This window comes from Hoplias malabaricus, chromosome 7, assembly GCF_029633855.1.
Source record: "Hoplias malabaricus isolate fHopMal1 chromosome 7, fHopMal1.hap1, whole genome shotgun sequence".
Lineage (NCBI taxonomy): Eukaryota > Metazoa > Chordata > Actinopteri > Characiformes > Erythrinidae > Hoplias > Hoplias malabaricus.
Genome location: NC_089806.1, coordinates 26,602,371 through 26,630,131, shown reverse-complemented (window position 1 = coordinate 26,630,131; position 27,761 = coordinate 26,602,371). Strand labels below are relative to the sequence as shown.

The following is a 27,761-nucleotide window of genomic DNA, read 5'->3' as shown; positions in this document are numbered from 1 at the left end:
AGCAAAGTTGAAATGCTGTTGATTTTAATAATAGTTCTTTGTACTTTTTCATCCACTTCAACATTAGCTCCAACAACCGCAATACAACCAGGTAAATAAAGGAAGCTTTTGTAACAATCTTAAATAACATTAACTTACCATCTTAAAACAAATATTACATTAAAATATTTTATTTTGTTTTTTATTTATCTGTATTTGTTTTATTGAAGTTTAATTGAAAGATGTGTTAACTTCTCTTGCATTTGGCAACATTGAGATTATTTATTTATTTATTTATTTTCAGCTGTGGCCACCAGGAGGTTATCACTCACAATAAATCAACTATTTGATGTAACACTCAATGATCCAAGCAGTGTCACGTATATAAAATATGCAACAGACATTCTTAACACAGTAAGTATTAAATATGCCAAATGCAATGTTTTCTAGTGGAAATTGATGTTGAAGTTGTATTGCCATATTCTAATGTTCTAATGTAATTCTTTTCTCATGTAAACTGAAACTAAATATTATTTTTTAGATTGAAGAGAGTTACAGAGCTATAGATGGCTACTTGAAAAATTCTGCAACTGTGACCCAGTTCAGGTATTCTTATATAAGGTTGAATTCTATTCAACTATGTGCTATTACATGTTTTTACAAACATAAAGGGTATCTTTGGAGGTTCTCTAGCCATTATAACTACAGCAACCAACAGAAAATCACTTATTACCACAATCGAATTACCAAAACGAAAAAAGTGAACTAATCCTGCTAAGGTTAGCAGGCGCTGCCAATCACCCTCATTCATCAGTAACTCTCAAAAACCTGATTATAACACTTTGTTGTCCATAAAACTTTGGTTGCACAGACACAAAGTGCAACTCTAGCCATTTCATTTGCACAGCAACCAAAGAAATGCAATTTTCTTTTACCAGAATCAATATCTAACGTGATAGAATGTTCTAATCTGGTTAAAGTTAGCAGCTGCAAACACTGGCTCACTGCACAGTAACTCCCAAATACCTCATTAAAACATGTTCATAAACAAAACTTATTGCTAAATAATGCAGCAACATGCAACATGTGTTACAATGCAATAATAATTTTATTTATATATTGCCTTTCTCAAACTCAGGGTCACTTTACAAAAATATTGACATAATTTAAATCAATATAGGGAAAGTAAGAAAAAAAAACATTCAGATATTTACAAGAGGGAACTGATGAAAATTTATATATAAAACGGTTGTTTTCAGTTCAGACTGAAAGGAAGGGAGGGAAGAACAGAGATGGAGAGACTGAGGTAATATGTTCCATAGATTCGAGGCCATGATACAAAGATTAGCCCCCTGCAGAAACCTAAAATTTGGGGATAAAAAGAAGACCAGCATCAGTGTAGGGGAAAGCAGTAAGGGTACAGTATGACTTCTGATAAATAAGGAGGTGCTAGACCATGCAGCGATGTAAGCATTGTATGTAAGCAAGAGGAGTTTAAACTGAATGCATTGAGAGATAAGTAAACAGTGTAACAGATGCCATATTCTCCTTATAAGATTTCCATGGAACATCACAATTTTTTAAAAGCTGTAATTATGGTTATTATATTTTATGGTAGAAATAATACATAGTGTTCTCTTAAAGAGTACTGTGTACAATGATCGGTTGAAGCTGGAGGAAGCTCTGTAATGTTCTGGGGGTGTTCTAATTACATTAAACTCTTTGGTTAAGGTGACATTAAATTTTAATGCTATAAAGTATTGCATGCTATTATGTACATTTCAGTCACAGATGACAATTTTTTGTGAGCTATATTAATCGTAGCATATAAAGTAAGGAAATTTCTTTTTGGTAGATTATTTCTTTTTTGTAACAATGCTTCTTGGCAAAAACATTTATACTGTTGGAAAGCCTGTTAATTGTCCTTTAAATGATGCCATATCTGTAAGCAACATGCATTTGTGGGATGAGCAGTAGAGCTGAGAATGTGGGTTGTGGCCATTTTGCTGTTGCTACTGACACTTTTTTTGAGCATTTGGTACCCCCAGGTGCTTGATTGGCAGCACCTGTGAGCATGGGCCCTGATACAGTGGACAGCAGGTGTCTGCTCCAAGAATCTGCATGCCATGTTTGACTGCTCTGGATAGGGCTTGTGCTATAAGGCAACTTCAAGCTGGTATACCGTAAAACCAAATTGTGGCATTATTTGGAGTCCTAGTACCATCTCCAAATTGAAAACCATATAAAGGGGGATGTCAGAGACAGGCAGCGAAATGTGGGAGTCCCAAGAAGATGTCACCCCAAAAAAATTGTGTCCTCACCCTGTCAGCACTTAGGTACCATAGGCTTTCTTATACACAATTGCAGTCATGGTTTGCAAGACGATATAGCCGACAGCTCTCTGCCTAGACAACATGGAACAGACTGTACACAGCCAAATTCTGTTCTCACTGGGCATCCAGGTGGCCTGCCATAACTGCCTTTCACTGTCAGGTCTTTCTTAATTTATATTATAATAAATGATGTAAACATTTATTTGGAAATGCAAACATTTCCATTACGAGATATTTGTTGATGAATTTTATTCTGTGTGTTTTCAACAGGCCTGGAAGTGTCATTGCAGATTACAGTATTAAAATAACTACAAGCACAATTAATTTGGCACCAGCTAATGAAAATTTGGTAACCAGTCTCAACAAAGTGGGATATGCAGCAAGTAGCATCAATGAAATCAGTAAGGATATATTTCTTAATAATATTATCCTAAACCAGACAGCAATACATGTGTCAGTGCTTTTGCTAGCTATGCTAAAAGATAATATTTTAATCATTTTAAACATGGCAAATTGGTAAATTACAATCTTTTGTAATTGTGTAACACAGGATAAATGCTTATGTTGTTTACAGATAATAATTATGTGAATAATAAAAAGGAGTGGTGTATATACAACAGTTACAGTCATCATCCATCACAATTTAGAAAAAACTTTTAATTAAAAAATACATCTATGTGGTTAACCTCAGCTCTCGGCCAAAAAAAAAAAACATGTAAAAAACATGCTCCTGAGAATGCTTCTCAAGTCAGTAATACCGATTTTGGTACCAAATGGATTTCAACAGAATGATTTAATTGTAAAAAGTATAGTGTAGGTCACTAAAAATAATGGTTTCCACACTAAAATGCATTGTATAAAGTGCATCATATGTCAGATAATAAAACCATGTAAATACCCTGTCTAACATTTAATACACTGTCTGAGTGTAACAGTATTAGTTTCATAATCTGTGAAGTGCACTTTTTTGGGAATAGGCCACTACTTAGGAGAGACTAATTTTACCAGACATTAGAAGCTCCTTGCTTTCTGTTTTCATTGGATTGTGGGGCAATATTGTTCATCAATTCCATACTCAAAAAGCAACTCATTCTAAGTAGCTTCAACCTCCTGGCTCAGTGGCATCATGAGATAGGAAAGTCATAGCAAGTAGATGGAGTTTGTTCTAGATTAATCTAGATAAATCCATTGATAACAAAAACGTAATGAAAAAAGCTGCAAAGAACTTAAAACATTTTTGATTCTTACTTTCAGAAGAAGGAAAACTAAACGTACAAGGCAACATATACCCTTTGCAAAACATGAATCTGCTGTGCAATGATGATAAAATTGTTGGAAGCATAACATGGACCAAGGACGGGACCACTCTAACAAACAGCCAAAAGTATATAATTGATTATAACAGTCTCACAGTAAATAATGTGAAGCCGTCAGACTCTGGTAAGTTTCTTCATTTTAAATATTTTAAAATACCATGTAGATGCATTCAATGGCACCATTCAATTTCCACCATTGTGGAAATTATGGTTAAAAATCATGAGTGATCATTGTATGATTGCTCTTGTGCAAGATACCAAAAAATGTTTTTGTGGGTTTTTTTTTTTTTTACGTGATTTATACAATATTAACTGGGAAAGGTTTGCCTTGTTTAATGATGTGGATCTGGCTTGGATTTACTTTTATAAAAGTTTCATTGACATGAATAGACATGCTCCACTTAATATAATTAGAGTTAAAGGACATGATAACTGAGTTATCAGAATTGCTTTTGTGAATGTAATATTGCATGGGCCAAGGCTCGTAGGTCAGGTACAGAGACTGACTGGCTTCATTTTAGACAATTAAGGAACAAATTTACCCTTCTTCTCCAGAAAGCTAAAACTGAGTTTTATTTGTCAGCAACTACTGAAAACCTCATAAACCTAAACAATTTTGGAAGACAGTCTGCCACCAAGTATTGTTATACATACTTGATTACTGATTAGATTATTTCAATAAGCATTTTACTTCTTTTGGTGTCTTGTTCAAACCTGTGAAATCCCAGAGAGTGTCACCATTTATCAACAAAGTAAACAGTAACTTGAGGGTTTTAAATTCGAGATTTCTACCACAGCGGTGGTTAGCAGAGCATTGAAAGGGCTTAATTCTCAAAAACCAGCTGGTCCTGACAGTTTGGTGCCTTTGTTCCTCAAAATGGCTTCAGAAATTATTGCTGAATCTCTTTGTCATAGTTTTAATCTTATTGCTCATGTTGTTTTGTATTAGTTTAGTTTTGGTCCTGTTAAATAAAGTGGTTCCTTGCGTGTACGTCCACCTCCTTGTCTTCTCCTGCCCAGCCGTGACAGAAGAACCGACCCTTTATCACGGATGTAGCGAGGAATCCATTTGTGGGGTGTGTTATTCGGCACACTCCATTTCGTTCGAGTGCTGGCACTCCAGTGGGGTATGTTGAGGAGGCTAAAGTGTCCTCCACACCCCACAAACAACGGAGCGGGCAGAAGCAGTGTGCTGGAGCCTCCCCCTCGCTGGAGGACTGCTCCTTCAAGTCTGCGAACCCTGCCACTTCTGATCCTGTGATGGCGGCAAAACCCCATTCTCTGTTTCAGTCCAGTTCTTTGTCGCCAGTCCATTCTCCATTCTCCATTCCAGTCTGGTGTTTAGTCTCCTGTCTTGTCCTTAGTCCCGTCTCCTGTTTCCAGTCATGTCCCCAGCTCTATTTCCTGCCTCTGCTCCTTCCTGAGTCCTGTCACCTGTTGGTTTGTTGATCTGTCAGTATTTTGTCTTGTTTGTCAAGTACAAACCAGATTCCAAAAAAGATGGGACACTAAACAAATTGTGAATAAAAACTGAATGCAATGATGTGGAGGTGCCAACATCTAATATTTTATTCAGAATAGAACACAAATCACAGATCAAAAGTTTAAACTGAGAGAATGTATCATTTTAAGGGAAAAGTATGTTGTTTCAAAATTTCATGGCATCAACAAATTCCAAAAAAGTTGGGACAAGGCCATTTTTTACCACTGTATGGCATCCCCCCTTCTTCTTACAACACTCAACAGACGTCTGGGGATAGAGGAGACCAGTTTCTCAAGTTTAGAAATAGGAATGCTTGCCCATTCATGTCTAATACAGGCATCTAACTGTTCAATCGTCTTGGGCCTTCTTTGTCGCACCTTCCTCTTTATGATGCACCAAATGTTCACTATAGGTGAAAGATCTGGACTGCAGTCTGGCCATTTCAGTACCCGGATCCTTCTCCTATGTAGCCATGATGTTGTGATTGCTGCAGAATGTGGTCTGGCATTGTCTTGTTGAAAAATGCAGGGTCTTCCCTGAAAGAGATGACGTCTAGAAGTGGGGGCATATGTTGTTCTAGAACTTGAACTGTAAAGTATTCTGCATTAATGGTGCCTTTCCAGACATTCAAGCTGCCCATGCCACAAGCACTCATGCAACCCCATACCATCAGTGATGCAGGCTTCTGAACGGAGTGTTGATAACAACTTGGGTTATCCTTGTCCTCTCTGGTCTGGATGACATGGCGTCCCAGTGTTCCATAAAGAACTTCAAATTGTGACTTGTCTGACCACAGTACAATCTTCCAATTTGCCACACTCCATTTTAAAAGACCCCTGGCCCAGTGCAAACATCTGAGCTTGTGGAGCTTGCTTAGAAATGGCTTCCTCTTTGCACTGTAGAGTTTCAGCTGGCAACGGCGGATGGCACGGTGGATTGTGTTCACTGACAATGCTTTTTGGAAGTATTCCTGAGCCCATTCTGTCATGTCCTTGACAGTGGCATTCCTGTTTGAGGTGCAGTGATGTTTAAGGGCCTGGAGATCACAAGCATCCAGTAGAGTTTTACGAACTTGACCCTTACGCACAGCAATTGTTCCAGATTCTCTGAATATTTTGATGATGTTATGCACAGTTGATGATGATAACTTAAAAGTCTTTGCTATTTTATGATGGGTAACACCATTTAGTATCTTTCTGCACAACAATGGTGGAATTGGTGATCCTATAACCATCTTGGCTTCAGAGAGACACTGACACTCTGAGAAGCTCTTTTTATTCCCAATCATTTTGTCAATTGACCAAATTAGTGTTAATTGGTCTTCCAGCTGTTTGTTATATACTCAATTTCCTTTTTCCAGCCACTTATTGCTACTTGTCCCAACTTTTTTGGGATTTGTTGATGCTGTGAAATTTTGAATCAACATATTCTTCCTTTAAAATGTTACATTTACTCAGACTAAACTTTTGATCTGTCATCTATGTTCTATTACAAATAAAATATTGACATTTGCCATCTCCACATCATTACATTCAGTTTTTATTCACAATTTGTTTAGTGTCCCAACTGTTTTGGAATCCGGTTTGTATTCCAGGCTCCTCTCCTTCGCCAGCTCCTGGGGGGTCTAGCTCTACACGCCTCGGGAGTTGCGCGTTTTGGAGGGGTATCTGTCACGCCCTGTCCTGTCCTGTACTGTGTCTGTTTTCCCCACCATGTGCTCATTTAACACATGGCTCTGTTTGTTGTTGTTCTTGTCTCCACCCTAGTCCTGCTTTAGCACTGCCCTCTCTTTAGTGTCTCCTTTGTAGTCCTGCTCTCATTATCAGTCCCAGGTTGTCCTGTCAGTGCTTTGTATTTATAGCCCTTTGTTTGCTGTGCTCCCTTGTCATTTTTTGTGTGTGTAGATGTGTCTTTCTTGTGTCTCTTGGTTTTCATATGTCTACCCCAGTTAGTTTTATGTAGTTAATGTTTTGCACTACTTGTTTTTGTTTTGTATTAGTTTCGTTTCGGTCCTGTTGAATAAAGTGTTTCCTTGTGTGTACTTCCACCTCCTTGTCTTCTCCTGCCCAGCCGTGACACATAATAATTTAATTAATCATTTTTAGAAATAGTTTTTTTCAGAACAGATTGTAATGTGGTTTAAAAACGTTGTCTAATATTTGATTACAAACATGCAATCACTTGATCACTAATGTAAACAATTAATGCCACCTTAGTTTAATGGAATGAATCAGAATCTGTCACCTAATATTTTTAACCTAATGAAAAATGTTTGTTTCTGCTGCTGAGTTTTTATAATCTAAATACTATTTATGACTAACAACTTTGTTTGTTACATTCACAGGTCAATATGCATGTAATTCCAATGTGGATTCAGTACCATATGTCATGTGGCAAAACATTAAAGTTCAGCCTTATCCAGATATCCAAGTTTCTAATTATACTTTGAAATGTGAGGACACAACTTTCAACTTTAACTGTTGTGCAGACAGCAGCTACAGCATTCAGTGGAGTGACCCATCACTTTGTGGTGGTTCAATACAAGGTAAAATACATGTGTGCTCTCTTGCTTTCTTTCTCTCTCTCTCTATCACTTCCACACACACACATACACTTGGAATATATTTTGCTGAGAAGGTTTTTGCTTAAATTGAAAGGACAGTAACTGGGCAGTAGAGCAATAACTATAATTTACATATACACTGTTAGCAGTTTCTGTAAACATACACAGAGAAATGGGTACATACGCATCAGTGAACTGTTTTCATATTCTCATAACAAGCAGTGTTAGCTAAGACAAACTATAAAAAATTAAAAGGTCGCTGCTATGTACAGACTGAATCAGCATGGTTCTATGGGTAGTAAACATTAAAAAAACTATGAATGCTCCAGTGGAAACAATGTAGCATCCATCAATATTGATGAAGTCCACTGAACAGCATTACCCTCAACGTAATCAATTAATTTTAACCTTGTGGAAGGTTGATTTATTCCTACACAAATTCATGCTGACATTATAATGAGTACATTATTTGGTTAATTAAAAACGACAAAAGTTAAGCTCACATTTAAATTAACATATCAAATAAAGCACTGCAATTGACAAGATCTCTGATTGCTGACAGCATATGAGTGGATTGGATTACAGCAGTTTAAAAGTGAAGCAAAAATGTCCTCTGTACACTCTGCCCATTCACATGTAAGTGAATAGAGCAGAAAATGATATTAAAAATTACAGATCCAGTATTTTTGCCTGTTGCATTCTGCCAAATGCCCAGCCTTCCCCAAGTTAATAGATAAACAGCAACCAGAGTTGGCAGTCAATCATTTAGTGGTGCACCACTGAGAGCAGCAGGTCAGTGCTGCTAACTGATTTGCACAACCTTCCCGATTTGGATGATGCATGTGCATTCCTTCATGCATTTAATTAATTATCTTCAAGACTGAGTAAATTTAAACACAAACAAAGATGAGTTAGCCTTCTTTTCTCACAGTCATATACAGCTGTAAAGAACTGGAGTACCTGCCAAGTGTGTTTATTTACAACTGACAATTGTGTTGAGGAATTCCTATGTTTAAACAATACATGACCAATAACAATGTGGGACACACATTACATTCAAACAAAAAGGACCATGTGTCATTACAATAATGCTTGAAAAAGAAACAAGTAAAATATCAGACTCAAACATGGTGTTCTGGGCAGGCACAGTCCAAATCAGGCAGCGGCAAATATCTGGTTAGTGACACCCCTTATGGCAAGCTGTTTTAATATAAAATAGCTTTTGTCTGACAATCTTTAATTAAATACAGGATATCTACAGTTTTGACTAGTAACAATTACAATTTGACCAGTAAGAACAGTAATACAATATATACTCTAGTCAGAATCTTTCAGTGATGTCAGCAAATCCATCATCTGATGAGTCATACATCCTGACTTAGATATCTCAAATTCAAATTCAATATGGCAAGCCATCCAGTTTTTACTAGTAAAAATATAATTGTCACTAGTAAAAGTTAAATTCTGACCAGTAAAAATGAGATTTATAGATACCTCTAATCCAGTTTTAATTAGTAAAAATTGTATTTTCACTAGTCAAAAAGATTTTTACTAGTAAGAATTGAATTAGAAAGCTCTCTAATGTAATTAGAGATATCAAAAATGACATGCTTAATAGCGAACATTAAACAGATTCATTATGAAATTGTTACTTATTTAAAAATAATTATTACTAGTAAATAGAGTTGTGACTAGTAACAAATACAGTTTGAGAGCTCTACATCTCATTTCTTACAATTCTCTTGGCTGTTGTGTATTTTTTTTTTTGCTGTTTTTGTTTCTGAACTGCTCTGTGTAGCAGCCTGTTGTATAGCAGGGTGAACACTGTGTCACTAATAATTGGTGAACTAGTGTGTAGTTTGTAAACTTATTTTTTTAGACATTTAGTTCAATAGATGCATTAGCAGTTATATGCATGATAACACGCAAAATTTTCCTCCACTGAGATCCTTCTAAACTGACCGTCGCATGATCTTTCAGCCAGCACCTGTCTCACATGCATACCACAAGCTTTTTTCCACCCATGTCCCTGAATAAATATGCATAATGTCACGCCCTTGTCTCGTCAAGTCTGTTTTCCCCCGGCCATGTGCTCTTTTAGCACATGGCTATGTTTCTTTATGTTCTAGTCCCGCCTTTGTTCCGCCTCCTCGACTGTGTCATTTGTTACCCTGCCCCCTTGTTATCTGTTTCAGGTGCGTCTCGTCTGTGTTTGGTATTTAAGTCCCCTTCCTGCACTTCCTGTTTGTTGGTCATTCGTTCTTTGTACGGTGTCAAATCTGTCGTGTTCTCAAATCTGTCTGTCTCTGCTAGTTCGTCCGTTATTGTTTTCCACGTTGTCGTTGTATTTCCTCTGTCGTTTCGTTATTTAGTCTGTCTGTCTGTCCCGTTTGCCCTGTTTAGCTCCCCGTGTCCCGTTTAGCCTGCTTGGCTCCCCGTTTCTGTTCTTTCTGTTAAAGTCTCTTTGTTTTGTTATTATTGTAAAATAAAATTTATCGGTGCTTTAGCATGTGCGTCCACTCCGTCAGTCTGCCCCGTGATCCTGACACATAAGATGCAAATATATAATGAACCTTCCATGATAGAGAGCTCTAAAACATTATTTTGATTAGTAAGAATCAGAATTGTAGATCTATTAAACTATATTTTAAATGCATAATTTTACTTGTATACTTTGAATAAGCATTTTTGTCCTTTCAAGATTTTATTGATCTTGTGAATTCAGACATCTGGTGTATATTAAATACACAGCAGAAATTATGACTAAACTATGGTTTTGAAGAAATATGTTATTAAAATAGGGTGTATTCCCAACTTGCGCCCAATGATTCCAGGTAGGCTCTGGACCCACCGCGACCCTGAACTGGATAAGCAGTTACAGATAATGAATGAATGTTATTAAAATTACATAAATTAGATGTCAAAATGACGTAAAATTAACTTGTGCAGACATCACACATGCAGATATTTAATAATGATGCTGTTCAGGTCTTTTGCTTCTGGAATCCCTATTTGCTTTTTTTTAGTTCTGAGTTCTGAAACCAATTTCATGTGTGGGAGGGTCTTATAGGAAGGTGTTCACCTTTAATCTCTATTGGTCAATGATTTGTTGTTCTGAAAATGCTTCTGGGCACAACAGCACATACATTAACACACAATATATAGTAGCAAGTTTGTTCAGAATATTATTTTATTTAACTAGTCAAATAGTAGGACTAATCATAAGTGAGTTCATGTGAATACATTTGGAAACTAATTTAAATAATTTAGTTTATTTTTACCTTTGTACATTACCATTCTTATAAACTGGATGGAGAGAAATCACTGATCTAATGAAGAAATCTGCAATATCTACAAATATATATTTTCTAAATAAATTAGAAATTACTTATAACATTTGTATCAGTTTTTTAATGCAAAAATTCAGTTTACCTGTAGTTGTGTACTGAAACAAGTTAATTAGGTCCCAGAGGCGTTTTCAGAGCACATATCAGTGACCAATAGAGATTCAAAGTGAACTACTTCCTCTAAGACCCTCCCTCACATGAAATTTCTTTCAGAACTCTGAAGCAAAAAAATAATAATAATAATAAAAAATGAAGCAGAAGCAAAGAGAGATTCCAGAAGCAAAATACCTGACCATAAAAGTAAAAATAAGAATCAGTAGCAAATAACTGCAAAGAGTGAAATGGTAAGCAATCATATTTTAAAAATGTACTTTTGATATATTTTTTCTCTTTTGCATTCACAATATATACTTTCTGCTCTTGATTCTAGGACGTTTGCTTGCAGATTTATTTTTGCTTTTGTAAAACTTTCACACAAAATTCACTCTATACGGTTCTTACTGGTACGGATAACAGGGCCTTCTTCAGCACAGCCAAATGATAGATCTTGCATGTAGCAGCTAAATTACCCACACAATGAGCAGCAACCACCCCACAAGCTGGGCGACAGCAGCATAGACAGTGTGTGTGATCCCAAAGAGGAGCAGTCACCCTTTCCTGCTCAGGTTACTGTGGGAACTGGTTTGTGTGTTGGTACTGAAAAACAGTTGGGTATGTGCAAGTTCATATTTGTATTTGGAATATTGTATGTGTTTGTTTTGTTCCTTTTGCCTTGAGATCACTAATGGTCTATAATTTATCTTTTATTTCTGTATCAGAAAATCTTCAATACATAAATAGATAGCTTAAACTCTATTAGCTATAATGTAAAGGGATAAGCAGTCCAGTTAAGAGGAAACAAAAATATTAAACCAACATAAGAAATATCATTGATCTGTAGCCACAATTCAGGAGATTCATCTATCAGAGAATGAACATTTAAAACTAAAAAGAAAATGGGTGGATCGATTATACAGTGCTACTTTTAGAAATGGGAGGAAAAGAGGAGAGTTGTTATATTCTTTGTTATATGTTGTATATAGTATGTATAACATATAGTTGTTATATGTTATATATAAAGAGTTGTTATATTCTTTAACAAATTAGTTTGTTTTATCTGCGAAAAAAAATAATTCAAGACAAAGAGGGTAGATATGTGATGGTAATAGGGACTATTGGAGATTCTAAAATAACAATGCTCAATGTATATGCTCCAAATGAATATGATTCATGTTTCTTTAAGAATGTAGTGTCCTTATTAGCTGACAAAAGTTGTGGTGGGTTTACTTTGATAAGTGGGGACTAAAATTGTTATTTGAGACAAACTGTGTATAGGTGACCAGTAGAGGTAGGAACTTGATCTAAAAAAATCTACAACTCTATCATCTACAATGATAGAGGAACTGGGCTTGGTGCATATCTGGTGTCACTTACACTTAGTTACATCACTTAGTTATTCTCGGTTAGGCAAGGGAGGCTGTGTCCATGTTCAAATAATTATAAAAAATATTTTATAAAAACCCTCAATTTAGAGTAAGAGTGAATGAGCATTGCTCAGAATTCCTCAATCTCGGACATGGTACAAAATAAGGGGACACCCTCTCTATTTGCACTTAGAATCGAGCCACTGGCTAAATTGAAAAAATAAAATTGGAAGGTCTCTATTGAGCAAAACTCTATACCAGGAATGCCATTATGTACTCGTCCTTTTTTGCTGAAAAGCAAAAACCAATAATATAGGGATCAAATACAAAAAGGTATGGACTACAATCCAAAAGCAATTAAAAGGAGATGTAGCGGTATTGCAAACTATGGCCATTGTGGGAAAAATACCTTTCTTATGGGATAATGCATATATAGTGGTATGAAAAAGTGTGGGCAACCCTGATAATTATCATGATTTTCCTTTATAAATCATGAAATTGTAGTTAAATATATCATATAGCAGATGATATTTGAGAAGTGAAATTAATTTTATAGGATTTACATGAAATGTGTAATAATAAATTTAACAAAATTAGGCAAATGCATAAATTTGTGCCCCTTTGGTGGATATATTGATTTTAATACCTTTAGCACTAATTATTGGAACACAAAATTTGTTTTGTAAGCTCATTGACCCTTGACCTACATGCACAGGTGAATCCAATTATGAGAAAGGGTTAAAGTGACCAATTGCAAGCTTTTCTTCTCTTTGCATCTTCTCTAAAGATTGGCAACATGGGAGCCTCAAAGCAACTCTCAACTTACCTGAAAACAAAGATTGTTCAACATCATCGTTTAGAAAAAAGTTACAAAAAGCTATCTGTTTCCACTGTGAAGAACATAGCAAGGAAATGGAAGAACACAGACACATTTCTAGTTAAGGCCCGAAGTGGCAGGCCAAGAAAAATCTCAGATAAGTAGAGGTGAAGGATGGTGAGAAAAGTCATAGGCAACCCACAGACCAGCTCCAAAGAACTACATCATCATTTTGCTATAGATGGTGTCACTGTGCATCATTCAATTATTCAGCACCTTTTGCACAAGGAGAGACTCTATGGGAGAGTAATGCAGAAGAAGCCTTTTTTGCCCACACACACCACAAGCAGAGTCGCTTGATGTATGCTAAAGCACATTTGGACAAGCTTTCTTCATTTTGGTATAAGGCACTGTGGACTGATGAAAGTAACGTTTAGTTATTTGGACATAACAAGACAAACACTTGCTACCAACAGTAAAATTTGGTGGCGGTTTGGGGTGTATGGCCATTGCAGGTACTGGGAGTCTTGTTAAAGTTGAGGGTCGTGTAGTGTAGTAACAGTATTTGAGTTAGTTATGTTTAACGGTGATTATCACTCATAATTATTATTATTATTATTATTATTATTATTATTATTATTACTGAATTTAGATGACAACCATATTAATAATTTATCAGAGATTGAAAAACTGTCAACGCTAGGGGTGAGTTCTCAGGATTTTCAGACTCTTAGGAATAGACTCCACACACTGTATTATATCAAATAATGGAAATGCTTTATTAAGAGGAATGATAAGTTGAAAAACATAGCATACTTATCAAAATCTCATGGAATCAATGCAGGTGAAACCAGTTCGAATTTAATAATTGGCTAGGCTATATGACTTGTGAATAAAGGTGAATAGGTGTTGCTAATTGAGGTTTAATTAATGTATAAATTTATCAAGAGACTTAATTCGGCATCAGCTTCTGAAAATGAGGAATTTACTTGTTTACTCTTGTTGTTATTATAACCAAGCCGATGGGTCCAGCAGATTTTTAAAATCCGTTCTACAGGTTCTTGACTTGTCCCAGCTGAAGGTAGGCTGGTTAGGGAGGAGATTCCCTCCTGGATGAGTCAGCCACTTTCGGTGTCTTTAGACGGTGTGACGTCAGTCGGGGGATTCCCTTCACAGAGTACTGCTGGCCTGGCTGGATTGTCTCTGGAGTGAGGGAGAACGTCGCAAGGAAGTGCGATGTTTCCTCCAATCCTCAAAAGCGATGTCCTCCTAAGTAAATAACTAATGCTAATTTCAAATGTCCAACTAATTTCAGCGGTGGCTCTTATTCTTGCCAAAATAAGTTTCACCTGCTTTGATCAGTCATAAAATTAAACTTTGATTGGGCTACAAAAACAACGAACACAAATTAAAAGTTGAAAGTTACTGACAGTTAATCGACCTTGTTACTCTTTTAACTTCTGTATTGCAATGCTAACTGACACAAGGCATCCCCTGTTAGTTCGCATGAAGATCGGTCGTTTAAGAGTCTTTTGGGAGAGTCGGCTCCGTCATCGTAGAAGGAAAAGCAGAGAGAGGGAATCAGAAAAAAACAAGAGTGAGCGTCTCAGAGAAAAAACGAGAGCATATCAGAGAAAAAAATGAGAGTATCAGAGGGAAAAAAACAAGACAGCGACTCCTTTTTTATAGGTGCTGCGGTCACGCCCACTTGGGAGGTCGCCGTCCTCTAAATGGTTCCTGGGTTTGGGGAGTAAACGTGACCGTCTCAAGTTCCAGAGAAATAAAGATCATTTATGGTTTGGCGAAAATAGAACATCCTACCATTAATACTTCATACATATTTGAAAATAACATAATGAGTATACTGGAGTATATTTATCAACTATATATATATACATATATCGAGTGTATTACCACCTATTCTAGATGTTAGAGATTAATTCATTCTTCTAAATTGAGACAGGAATCTTTCTTCGTGATTAAAACATTAATTCACATCACTCGATTAGTTAGTAGACAGTCACCTGAGAATAACAGAGGATAACATTAATAAAACATTGCATAATACATGCTTAGATTCAGCAGAAACATAAGATAGTTCTCTTTTGAGGGAGAGAGAGAAAATGATTAGGGTGGCATATGATTTTGCAAACGTCCACTTGGTGGGCACTGTTTGTCCATGCTGTTTGTCTGGTTTGAACTCGGGTTGAGAGAGGTCACCATTAGTCAGTCCTGTGCCATCTGCCAATTTTGCGATAAGATAAACGATTCAACAGTCCGACGCTGAAGGTGATAAAAATGCTCAGGGGGTCCTGGGGTCTTCCCCCTGGGTGAGTTTTATATTATTATTATATATTATATATTATTATTATATTATTTTATATTATTCCCTTCCCAAGGCTCTTGTGAGTGATCTTTTTGTTTATTAGTCATCTGGTCATCATAAAGTTTGAAGAGGACCATTCAGTGTCATCCTGGGGGTCACTGAAAAGTGTTCTGCTTAGCCTTCTGGCTATCAGATATAGGTGTGTGTGTGAGTGTGTATGTGTGTGGGGGTGCGTAGTCTTTCAGCACGCACACTTTGTGGAATGCAGCGCCCAGAGAGTCAGAGTCAATGGAGAGTCAGAGTCTTAATTTTTCATTTCTTGATCTGGATCCATCCTCCACTACAGTTGCATGGATTCCAGTCAATAGCAGCAGAATCAGTGACAAAGTTGAAGTTGCGCTAGGGCTGGATATTCTAACAAGACAACAACCCTCAACACTGCTCAAAATCTACTAAGGCCTTCATCCAGAAGAACAAGTACAATGTTCTGGAAAGGCCATCTCAGTCCCCAGATCTGAATATTATTGTAAATCTGTGGCGTGATTGGTGATATAGGTAGGGAAAAGGACAGGTAAATATACATTAAGTAAAAAAAGGAAACTATTAAACATAAGGAACATAAAATAAGAAAATCATAAAAAACGGTCAAATGACTGGCAGCAATGGCTGCCAAACAAAAAAACATAAAATTAAAGTCAAATATCCTAATTTAAATTCAGTGGAAAAACAATAAATTTACAGAAAATGGCAATAAAATTTATATAGAGAAATACCATTATTTTACCGATTTTTCCTGAATTATTAGGATAAAACACTCTCAATATAGAGATGGCACTAAAAGTTCTGCAAAGAAATACCTTTATTTTACAGATTTTTCCTGAATTATTATGATAACGCACTTTCAATTAAGTGACAACACTAAATGTTTTACAGAGAAATACCATGATTTTATAGATTTTTCCTGAATTATTATGATTAAACACTTTCAATAAAATGATAATGCTGCAAGGTCTGCAGAGAAATACTGTTAATGTACACCCAGAAATTATTGTTACCTTCACATTCATCCTAACTCAACAGATGAGCACAATTAAATGGAAATCAATTTCTAATGTTCATTCATTATCTGTAACCGCTTATCCAAGCCAGGGTCTACCTGGAATCATTAGGCGCAAGGTGGGAATACACCCTGGAGGGGGCGCCAGTCCTTCACAGGGCAACACAGACACACATTCACACCTACGGACACTTTTGAGTCGCCAATCCACCTACCGTGTGTTTTTGGACTGTGGGAGGAAACCAGAGCACCCGGAGGAAACCCACATGGACAACAAACCAACTCCTCACAGACAGTCACCCAGAGTGGGAATCGAACCCACAACCTCCAGGTGCCTGGAGCTGTGTGACTGCGACTGTACCTGCTGCGCCACCGTGCCGCCCGATTTCTAATGTGTTGATCAGAAATTATAAATCAACTCAAATAAACACGAAATTAAGCAGATAAAGTATTATGTACTAATGAAAGAAAATGCATTTTGTTAATTCTCTAACATCATTGGTTGAGAGTTAACAGTTTATGCACAAATGATTTTAAATATAAACAACTGTAGACTAATTAACTAAAATCCAAAATAACAGGTTCTCAGACATACATGACAAGAAAATTAGGCAATATAACTATATACCTCCATCATGTAATTGGTTTTATTATCCTAATACTAATATCTCCTCCTTCCCTGACCCCAGTCAAGACTTAAAACTGGAAAAACTCAAACACTATTTCAAAGTCAAAATACTATTTCAAATTTCACCATGTACGCAATTATTTCCAAAAACAACATGAGCATAAAGACTGAACTCTGACAACATGTGCAAAATTTGTGTTCATTATATGCATTCAAATTAATCAGGATTTCCAATGACCAAGCCAAATGTATATTCAAATTGTCAGGAACACAGAGATCAAGAGAATAAATTAGTTAAAAAAAATTATGAATGCAAAAATGTTGAGCACCTAAATGTCCTCTATAGGAATGAAAAAGTCCTGTGGCTCAGCATCATATTCATTACCATTACTTTTGAAGTCCCCATGACTCTTCACTCAGTGTCTTTCTCCACTTCACCAATAACAGCAGCCTGAACACAAATGCAAACACACAACACTGATGTGAAACAGAACTTACACTAAGATTATCAATGACAACTCAGGAAAGTGGATGTTTGCTGCTGTTAATTATGTGCCTATAATATTAGAAATATTACAGTGCTTATATATTGAAGTAATTACTATGATTTGATATAACTGATTAGTCTCTGATTCATCATTTACTTAGATTCTGAATCTCTGAATGTAGAATATTTATTGATGTTGAAATTACATCATAAATTTCATCCTTGGAAAAAATGGATGACTTGGGGCACAAATGTTCAGGTTATTGAAGCTCAAAAATTAAAAAAGGGACAAAAATTAGGTGAACATGTGCCAGTAGCAATTTCTAGGCATGGTAACTTAGCAACAAAGAAAAGATAACTATTTCTTTTTCTTTTTCTTTTTTTTTTTTTTTGTAAAATGGGGTTTTCATTTGAGTGTTTATCTATATTTCTGTCAGTTCATTGGTCTCCAAGTCTGTTAACAATTACTTCCTTGGTTATGCTCAAGCATAGACCCAGTTTTTTAGACGTGTCACTTTTTTACCAAGAAAAAAAAACAGCACACTAACATACAAAAACATTTTACTGACATTGACTGCACAAGAACAAAAATGAGAACTGACAGATAGAACAATCAACAAAAATCTCTTACAGCCACCACTACTTTTATTTCAAAAGAATAAAAAAATACAACACGGTATCCATATGACATGTCTATACAAAAATCTATTGTCTAAATAGACATCATGATAATGGGCATGAATATTGCTACATGTAAGCTAATAGTCCAGTGCACTGGTTTGAAATGAGACTGCCACGTCTTAAACAACCAGGTTGTTTACCACGCTAGTATTTCAATTTGAATACCCACAAAATGATACCACCACTATAGAACCTTGCTTTGGTGTAGCTCACTGACATCTAACTGATGCATGGCATTACATATTAGTATTGCTCTTAATTTTACTTTTAACAGATTCATTTATATGCTTTATCTCATGACATCACTGATTGATTGCTGGCAGAGGCACAACATGAGAGGTGTTGCTTTGTACTCTTTTAAAAGAAAAAAGACTGTATTAATAAAACAAATTTGATAAATTTGTAAACAGAATTGCAAAGTTTTAATGTAAAAGTTCATAATTGCATAATTTCATAACTGTTTTGTTTATTATAATTATACATATAATTTATTATGTTATATTATACTTTATAAATATGTATGCTATTACATGTGTGTAATTACATAAGAGAGTATGCCATTACATTTATGAAAATCCACTTGAGTAATTACAAAAGGCAAAACTGTATTTGATACACATATGTAATTACATAAGCTTTACTAGTTTAATCCATTTGTAACAGTTATTAATCCATTAATAGTTACTTGGTGGTTGCATATGTTTTTCATGTGTAACTACAGCTATTAGAGACACGTAATTTAAAATGGGACCCAATATTCATTTTATAAATGTGAAATATTATGTTCTGTACATATGTATATGAACATATCTGTAATTAAAAAAATAAAAATAAAAAAACGGATAGTAAGTGCTGAATGCTACTCAATGGAAAAAGTGGACCCGGCTTTGGCATAAAATGGTCTTGGATTGAAACATGGCCTACAGATGCACTGTGGCAAACTTTACATTGTATTTAGTATGTGCATGATCTTGTTCTCTTGTAAGAGCTTTGTAAGGGGGGCTGCTGTGTTGACAAAAATGCTCAGAGCTGAGAAAAAAACACATCAGTATTTTTTCCTTTTCCCTAAGTAATTTGTTTCTTATGATCTTCCACATGAATAAGTCCAGATAGTCTATGAATCCACTATTTGAAAATGTATGAGCACAGTACAAATCATTTATAGGCACAAAATAAAATGGCATGATATTCTGCTTTTAAACTCTACTGAGCATTGTTTTACAGCCATGGGATGCATCACGTGCAACTATGCAGTCATCAAACAGAACTGTATATCTAATGACTACAAAGATCAATTTCACTGTCAGCTCAGCAATAAGGATTTATCCAGTTTTCAGTACAGCTCACAGGCCATCCTGATAACCACAACTAATAAAGGTGTGTAATCCATTTTCTTTAGATGCTTTTTTTCACACTAAGATTCCCAGCCTCGTTTAACATGTTACATATGCTGAGCATGGTTTTCAGTATTCAGCAATTTTACAAACTCATGAAATTCAACATTTCAAAATGGCAGTTAATTTGTAGTTTATTTTGTAGAGGTTGGCTATTCTGGTGAAGTGAAACGACCACTTTGAAGCTTTCAGCAATGGTCATTCATAAAAATGCAAGTCAGTTTTCCATAATGCAGGCTTTCAGTTTTTTTATTATGCACAAATATTTAACCAGTTAGCCATGAAACAAAGCACATGTTAAATGTGCTAAATACAGTATGTTGCTCAGTTAAGTTTTATTCATAAAATCACTATATCAGGAATTAGTGCACCAGCCTCTTTACTGTCTTTCGTTGTGGTACACACAAGACATGAATATGTCATGCATAGGGCATTTGATGCAGAATATAAAAAGCAAACAAAATAATATAGATATGAACAGAGTCAAATATTGTCATAACACTTTTCTGTAGGACTACAATGCAGTTTAACTGAATCAATGTACATTCCTCTGAAATTGATGTACAAAGATGAATTGCCATTGGGAATTTTTTTTTTTCACATTAATATATGTATGCAAAAATAAATACATTCATAAGAGCACATGTAATTGGTGACTCTGTGACTTAAATATGGACGTCACAGCCTTTTTAAATTTTTGCTATGTATTAACAGATTTTGGAAGAATCATCTGGAATATTTTTATAACTCATTTATTTGGTTATATTTTTCAATTTAGCATATACTTGTACTGAAGACCCATTTGGACTTGGAAATGTAGGAGACAAGAATAATATTTCCTGTCCTGTGAATATGACTGGCTACATAACTGGTACATGTCAACAAGGTGGAAAATGGTCTGAAGATCATCATTGTGTCCTGAGTGTGATTCAAAATCTGAAAAATATAGCTGAGGTATTAAAATTTTTATAGAAGGGTTATGTGTAAGAAAATGTATGAAGTTTTTAATTTTGTTGGAGTAGTAATATGCTTTATACTTTTTTTTCTTTTTACAGAATTTAGCACCAGTAGACATCCCACAGTTTGTGGCTAATCTCAGCAGTGTTGCTACAAGTAATGCTCCAGTTATAATAGATTCTCCCTCTACTGTTCTAACGATTGTTGACTTGGTGACAACTATAGCCAATGTCTCACAATCACTTATAATCAATCAAACAATTATGACGGTATGTATATACACTGTGATTGTTTTAGCAGTTTTGTTATCTAAATGCATTTAATGCAAATTGTATTTGAATTTAAACAGTAAATAAGCCAGCATAATACATTATATGTACAATCAAATTTACTTTAATAACTAACATTTGTCTTTTTTATATTGTTTGCGGAAAGCTTAAAACATATAAATATTGAATGACTGTAATATGACATATTTAATGATTTTTTTCAATTTCAAGAATTTCCTAAGCACGCTGGATGTCATTGCATCACAAGGGGCAAAAAGCACTTGTACAACACTGAACAGCAACAGCACAAATAAGAAAGCAATCTCTGACCTTCTGAAGTCAATAGAGTCTTTTGCAAGCAGACTTTCCAATAACATGTTTGATATAAATTCTTCAACCATCCAACTACAAAAATCAAATTTTACTCAGTCATTTATTGGAACATTTGGTATCAATTTAACAACACATATAGATATTCCATACACTAGTGGATTAACATTTATCACCACCATAGTTTTGACAACTTTTGACAATGTCTTGCCTACTAGAAGTGCAACAATCAATGACAGTGTTCCAACTAATGTTGTCATCAATGGAGCTGTGACTGCCATAATCATAAATGATACAGTTAACAGCACTGTATCCAGTGGAATTCAAAACATATCTCTTATTTTTGATGAAAATCAGACGACACTCAGTAACCCTCAGTGTGTTTTTTGGAACTTTAACCTTTTGGATGGGATTGGAGGCTGGGACTCAACTGGATGTGAAGTGAGTCCTTTGAATCAAACTGACAAGGTGGGATGTACATGCAATCACACAACTTCATTCTCAATCTTGATGTCACCATACAATGTGGAAAGTCTTGCTTTAACTTTCATTACGTATATTGGTGTTGGCATTTCAATGGTAAGCTTGGTTTTGTGCCTCATCATTGAAGGCATTATTTGGAAACCAATGACAAGGAATGAAACTTCCTACATGCGCCATGTCTCCATAATCAACATTGCTCTCTCCCTCCTGATAGCGGATATATGCTTCATCATTGCAGCAAATATTGTTAAGGATGGACAACCGACACCAGTGGGTCCGTGCAGTGCAGCAACATTCTTTATGCACTTCTTTTATCTTGCTCTTTTCTTCTGGATGTTGTTCTCAGCACTCCTGCTATTCTACCGCACTATAATGGTGTTTTCTGGAGTATCGAAGTGCAAAATGATGACCATAGCCTTCAGTCTAGGCTATGGGGCCCCGTTACTCATAGCCGTCATCACTGTGGCATCAACAGCTGGAGGTGGAGGATATGTCCCGAAACAGAATGCCTGTTGGCTAAACTGGGACCAAACAAAGGCCCTCCTGGCTTTTGTGATTCCTGCACTGACTATTGTAGCTATAAACTTCTTGATCATGATCGTGGTGTTATACAAGATGTTGAGGAGGGGAGTTGGTGCCACCACTCAACCAGATGAGACACATGCCATACTGGTCATTGCCAGATGTGTGGCCATTCTAACCCCCCTCTTTGGTCTGACATGGGGATTCGGCATCGGGACCTTGGTATCTCCTGCTTTAGGGATACAAATCGTGTTTGCACTCTTCAATTCTCTTCAGGTATTTATGTTAAATTAATTTATTTTTGTTATGTAAATGCAATATTACACAACATACTGTGTTATTGTCATCTTTTTAAAAATAAGAGCAAAGAAAAAAAAGGCAAGCCTAGGTTTGCCGGACCACCATTAGCCATATAGCTATTGTCACAGAGGTGTTTCTGGCACTTCAAGAACAGCAATGACAAAAATACATAACCTTGCCATTGGAAGATCTGGAGAAGCTTTGGTGCATCATATCAATGTTTACCTCTCTGGACTTGGCACTTCAGCTGGTGGGATAAACCAGAATATGCGCAAGACAAAGACTATTTTGAAAAACAAAGCCATACAAATGAACTTCAAACAACTGCTTGAAAACAGCAGAGAGAACAGAAATTGAACTACAAACTGTTTTACCCTCTATTAGCTGAGTTATCTGTCTCTGCACATTTACTAACAATTTATCATCAACTTCACTTAAGTAGTGTAGCGTCAAAGCTAACCAGTGCCAAACGAGTATACATAATGTATACACCCATCAGCCACAACAATAAAACTGAGAGGTGAAGTGAACACTTTATAATTTCATTGGCACCTGCCAGCATTTAGAATATATTTGGCAGCAAACTAAAAAGTCAATTGTATTTCCGTTTGATGCGTGGGAAGCAAACATTTGCCAAGTATAACACCTTAGTGATTTGGACAGAAGCCACATTTGTGATGGTTATGTGTTTTGGTTAGAGCATCACCAAAATTGTAGAGTAAAGTCAAAATGAACTTTGTCATATAGATTATATAACATGAGTGCATAGATGAACAAGACTGCATCCCTCCTAACACTGATGTGTAAATATAAACATAAGGCAAAATAACGCAGATGAGACATACAGTACTAGTCACTTTTTTGCACAGACAAGTCATAGACACGGAAAGATATATATTAACACCTATGCACTTTGTGTCGAAAATAATGCACATTGTTCAAATTTTGGCATCATTGAACAGTGTATAAGTAGTGCAAAGTCTACACTAATTTTTGGAGAAAAGCGATAAAGTTCATTAATGAGAACCATTGACATTGCTGCATGAGATGTAACACCATTAAACATAGAAAATATGAGTTCTAATAGTAATAATGGGTTCAAAGAGTTGTGTGTGTGTGTGTGTGTGTGTGTGTGTGTGTTTAGAAGTTGAACCATTCTGATAGGCCATCCTGTTGTGCATGATTACTGGATTTTAGTATGTTGAGGTTCTATGGATGATGACATGATTTCTATGTACTGAGACACTGTGTGTGTTCAAGAGTTCAATTGTCCTGATAGCCCTGTGTGTTGAACAGAACTGTTGTGCAGTTGCTGTACCAGACATGTAGGCTGCTGCTCAGGATGTTCTCTATACTGTAGAATATGGTCAGATCATCCATAATGTGCACCCTCAAAAACTTGTTGTTTTTCACAGACTCCTCAGCATTACCATGGATTGTAAGTGGAGTATGTTCCATGTGCTTCCTCCTGAAGACAGCAGTAATTTATTTTGTCTTTTTGACTTTCAGTCACGTGTTGTTAACTGTCACACCAGACAAGTTGGTTCACTTCCTCTTTGTATGCAAAGACTGTAGTATCATCTGCAAGCCTAATAATATGTTTTAAGATGTACTTGGCATAACAGTCATGAGTCAACAGGGTGAACAAAAGGGGGCTCAACACGCATCCTTGGGGAACGCCAGTGTTCATGATGATGGTTTTGGAGGTATTTTCTCAGACACATACTGTCTGTGGTCAATCTGGGAGAAAGTCCAATATTACAGGGTGAGTCAAAAGGCTCAGAACAGCTTTTTATTTCAGAAATGAAAGGAAAAATGACTTATCTGAATACCCCAGCAAGTAATGGGTAAAAAGTTTTCCCTTTCACTTCTGAAATAGAAGGGTCTACTGAATCTTTTGACTCATCCTATAGTTCATACATGTGATGGTTAGTATCTGGTGGTGGTCCAAGTAAAATTATGGGCACACACTCACTGATGCATGATTGTGCTAAGGGCATGAAGATCGATACAGAGCAAGCTGCGATTCCATTAATGTTTTAAAAAATTTCTGTTATAGGTAGCATAATATTTTCAGCAATTTGTGCTACAGTAACTTTTTTTTGCAGGATCAGAGCAGACAGGTTCACTCCCCTTGGCTCCTTGGTGCCTGTCACTCATTCACCAGTTGTCCTCCCTTGGACCACTTTTTACACTCTGAATACACAATGAGAAGTTGACATTTTGGAAATGCTCTAACTAAAACATAACAGAATCACAATTTAGGCTTTATCAAAATAGCTCATATCATTGTCGATTTTTCTTGCTTCTAACATTTCAAGGTCATGAACTAACTGATGGTTCTACAAATATATTATTCCTGAACATTATAATATGATATTATAATGACATAATCAGTATTATTAATTTTGTCTTTTTGTTAATTTAATTTTGCTGCTAAACAGAGAGTGTAATTTATAATTTTAATTGTAATTTTCTGATTTGGATATTGATTATTGATTGATTCTAATTGTTGAGGCCACATTACATACTACGGCTAAGCAAGCTGTATTTAATATTAAACATTATTTATTTAAAGGCATTATAATTTCTTATATATATTTAATTGTAAGCTATTTTACACAATGACAGACTTCATGTTCAGCAAAAAAAAATGTTTTGTTAATCTCTCCAAAGGGTTTCTTTATATTGGTGTTTGGGACTTTACTGGATAGTAAGGTAAATTATATTCCTGTTATTTTATAAATATGTCTATAACATAATAGTAATTATATTCATGTAATATACTGTTTTACTTGATTCTACATTTTTAATAACCTCATATGTGTGTGTGTGTGTGTGTGGTTACAGTATAATGTATAAAGCAACCTAATCACAAAACAAAGTTAATGCATGTGTATGGAGCTATATTAGGGTCAGAAGTTTTGTTCATTTGAAAAAAAATATCTGAAACAAAGTTCAAATCCTTAGATTACAATTTGAAAAATACAACAATGTATTCAACATTGAAATAAGTGTAAGATGATTTTTTTCAGTTAAAATAGAATATTTTAGATTCAATTATTTTTTTGAATAAATAATTTATTTTCAATGTTCACTTTCCTATATAATATGATATTTTCAAGTCTTATATTTTTCAATTGCAGATTTTATGTTTTCAGATTCAAATCTCTCTTTTTTGTATCTTTTTTGGTCATAGACCTTATTTTCATTTTCAGACCCTTATTTGCAGTTTCAGATCCTTTCTTTTACAGTTTTGGATCCTTTTTTTTCCCTTTTCAGACTTCTTCTGTTCCACCTTTAATTGTGCTTTAATTTAAACTGGTTCTGTTGCTGTGCCCAGCAGCTTTATGTTGATGGAGTGGGTGCCATCGCCAGCAAAGTGCAGGAAAATTAAAATGTGGCTGTGGAACTACACACTCTGACAGAATTAATAGTCTATTTTACTGCCAAATGTTGTTTAAAAGAGCTCACTATAAAGGACTTTGTCACTAAAGTTAATGTTGTACACTGAATGTTGCATATAACGTGAGTGTTCAGTGATAGTTCTCATTGTCAACACTGAGGAAGCTCCTCTGCCTTCATTGCTGTGCTGTCAGTAGTTATACCACTTCCTTCTCCGCTGATGTCCTGCATCCCAGCAAGAAAAGCTTTAGAAGTCAGAAACTGAATCTATAAATCTGCATTTGAAAAATATAATATTTCAAATATCAAAATATATAGGAAAGTGACAATAAATTATTTATTCAAAAAATAAAATAATTGAATCAAATGTGTATTTAAACTGAAAAAAAAATCATCCTACGCTTATTTTAATTTTGAATATTGTTGTATTTTTCAAAGTTCAATCTCAAAATTTGAACTCTCCGTTTCAGATTTTTTTTTTCAAATTAACAAAACTTTTGACCCTAATATAGCTCCATACATGTCAATTATAACACGTGTAAAGTTGCAAAAATAAAAATTGTCTTGTATATTTCTGCTATCTGGTGCTTGCATTCTGTTGTTATGTAAAATTGTAGAGGAAAACTGTATTGGTAATTACTTCTATCCAGTAAAAAGAGTCATAGCACACAAATGATGGTCAGTGTACATTCTATATGTTTTGCATTCTGGAGTTTTTCCAAATCCAGTTATATTCGTTGATACATTTATATAATATAATACTTTGACTTGTGTTTGTAGATTCGAGAAGCACTGGCAGGAAGGTTGAGACTGGTAAACATTAGCTCTAACCATACAACGGTAAATAGCATTTTACATCAGCTCACCCCACAGACAAATATTATTTATACTGGTATAGAATTTTCATTTCAGTACTTCTTGCACTTTAACAATGTCAATGCTTCATTGTAAATTACAGAGTACTAGTACAGGACCTTCCTTCTCAAGTGGACTTACTTTTATTCAGAGATTTCGACGGAGAAGTATGTAATTAAACTGTTTGATTCATATTCATATGCACTTTCAGTGTGTTTTATTTCATAATTCTGTCTGTCTACTATATTGTACATGGCCATGTAATTTACCATTATTTTCATCAAATGCTAGGTTAAAATAGACCTGTTAAATGTTACTTCACTAAATTTGAGGTCAAAGACTTCATATACTATAATGTGCTGATCTTTTACAGATGTATACCACATGTCAGATGGCAGCGGCTTCACTGCAGCTTCAAGCAACTCAGACACATTTGCCAATGCTTAAACTAATGCAACCTAAAAATGCCCAAAGGAGCCTGCTCAATTACATTATGAAAACATCTGCCTGTTACAAAAATGGTTCCATCTGTGCAAACACTGGAAAAGGCACACCAGGACATTTAATTTAGTATGATTAATTCAGAATTACAAAAGACAGGATTTAAGCAAATGGTCAGTAGAGAAATTAACAGACACTGCTTATTGATTGACAGCTTTTAATATTTTTATATTTATGGTGATGGTGTTTTATATGATTCCATGTTAAGTCTGTGACATAAATCAACCCATTTAAGCACTGTGCCTGATTTGAGGGTGTGGGGAAT

General features: G+C 35.4%; 1 protein-coding gene across 2 annotated transcripts; it reads left to right on the top strand.

The window, feature by feature from the left end:
- On the top strand, positions 1-27,761 carry LOC136702627 (adhesion G protein-coupled receptor F4-like). Of its 2 annotated transcripts, XM_066677771.1 has the most exons (14): positions 1-91; positions 284-393; positions 521-585; positions 2,583-2,713; positions 3,567-3,752; positions 7,456-7,656; positions 19,705-19,857; positions 20,653-20,828; positions 20,930-21,100; positions 21,332-22,711; positions 25,412-25,453; positions 26,921-26,980; positions 27,099-27,162; positions 27,369-27,761. In XM_066677771.1, the coding sequence occupies exons 1-14, from the start codon at positions 13-15 to the stop codon at positions 27,440-27,442; spliced, it is 2,892 nt and encodes a 963-aa protein (XP_066533868.1). In that variant the 5' UTR covers positions 1-12; the 3' UTR covers positions 27,443-27,761. The 2 variants fall into 2 exon arrangements, with proteins under 2 accessions (XP_066533868.1, XP_066533872.1); XM_066677775.1 differs by lacking the exons at positions 1-91; positions 2,583-2,713 and having other exon boundaries at positions 347-393.

Bases quoted from the DNA above. Each gene is read 5' to 3' on its own strand.
- LOC136702627 (XM_066677771.1), top strand. From the start codon at position 13: ATGCTGTTGATTTTAATAATAGTTCTTTGTACTTTTTCATCCACTTCA. The intron at 92-283 runs GTAAATAAAGGA...ATTTATTTTCAG, and splicing joins AACAACCGCAATACAACCAG to CTGTGGCCACCAGGAGGTTA. The intron at 7,657-19,704 runs GTAAAATACATG...ATTGTTTTACAG, and splicing joins TTGTGGTGGTTCAATACAAG to CCATGGGATGCATCACGTGC.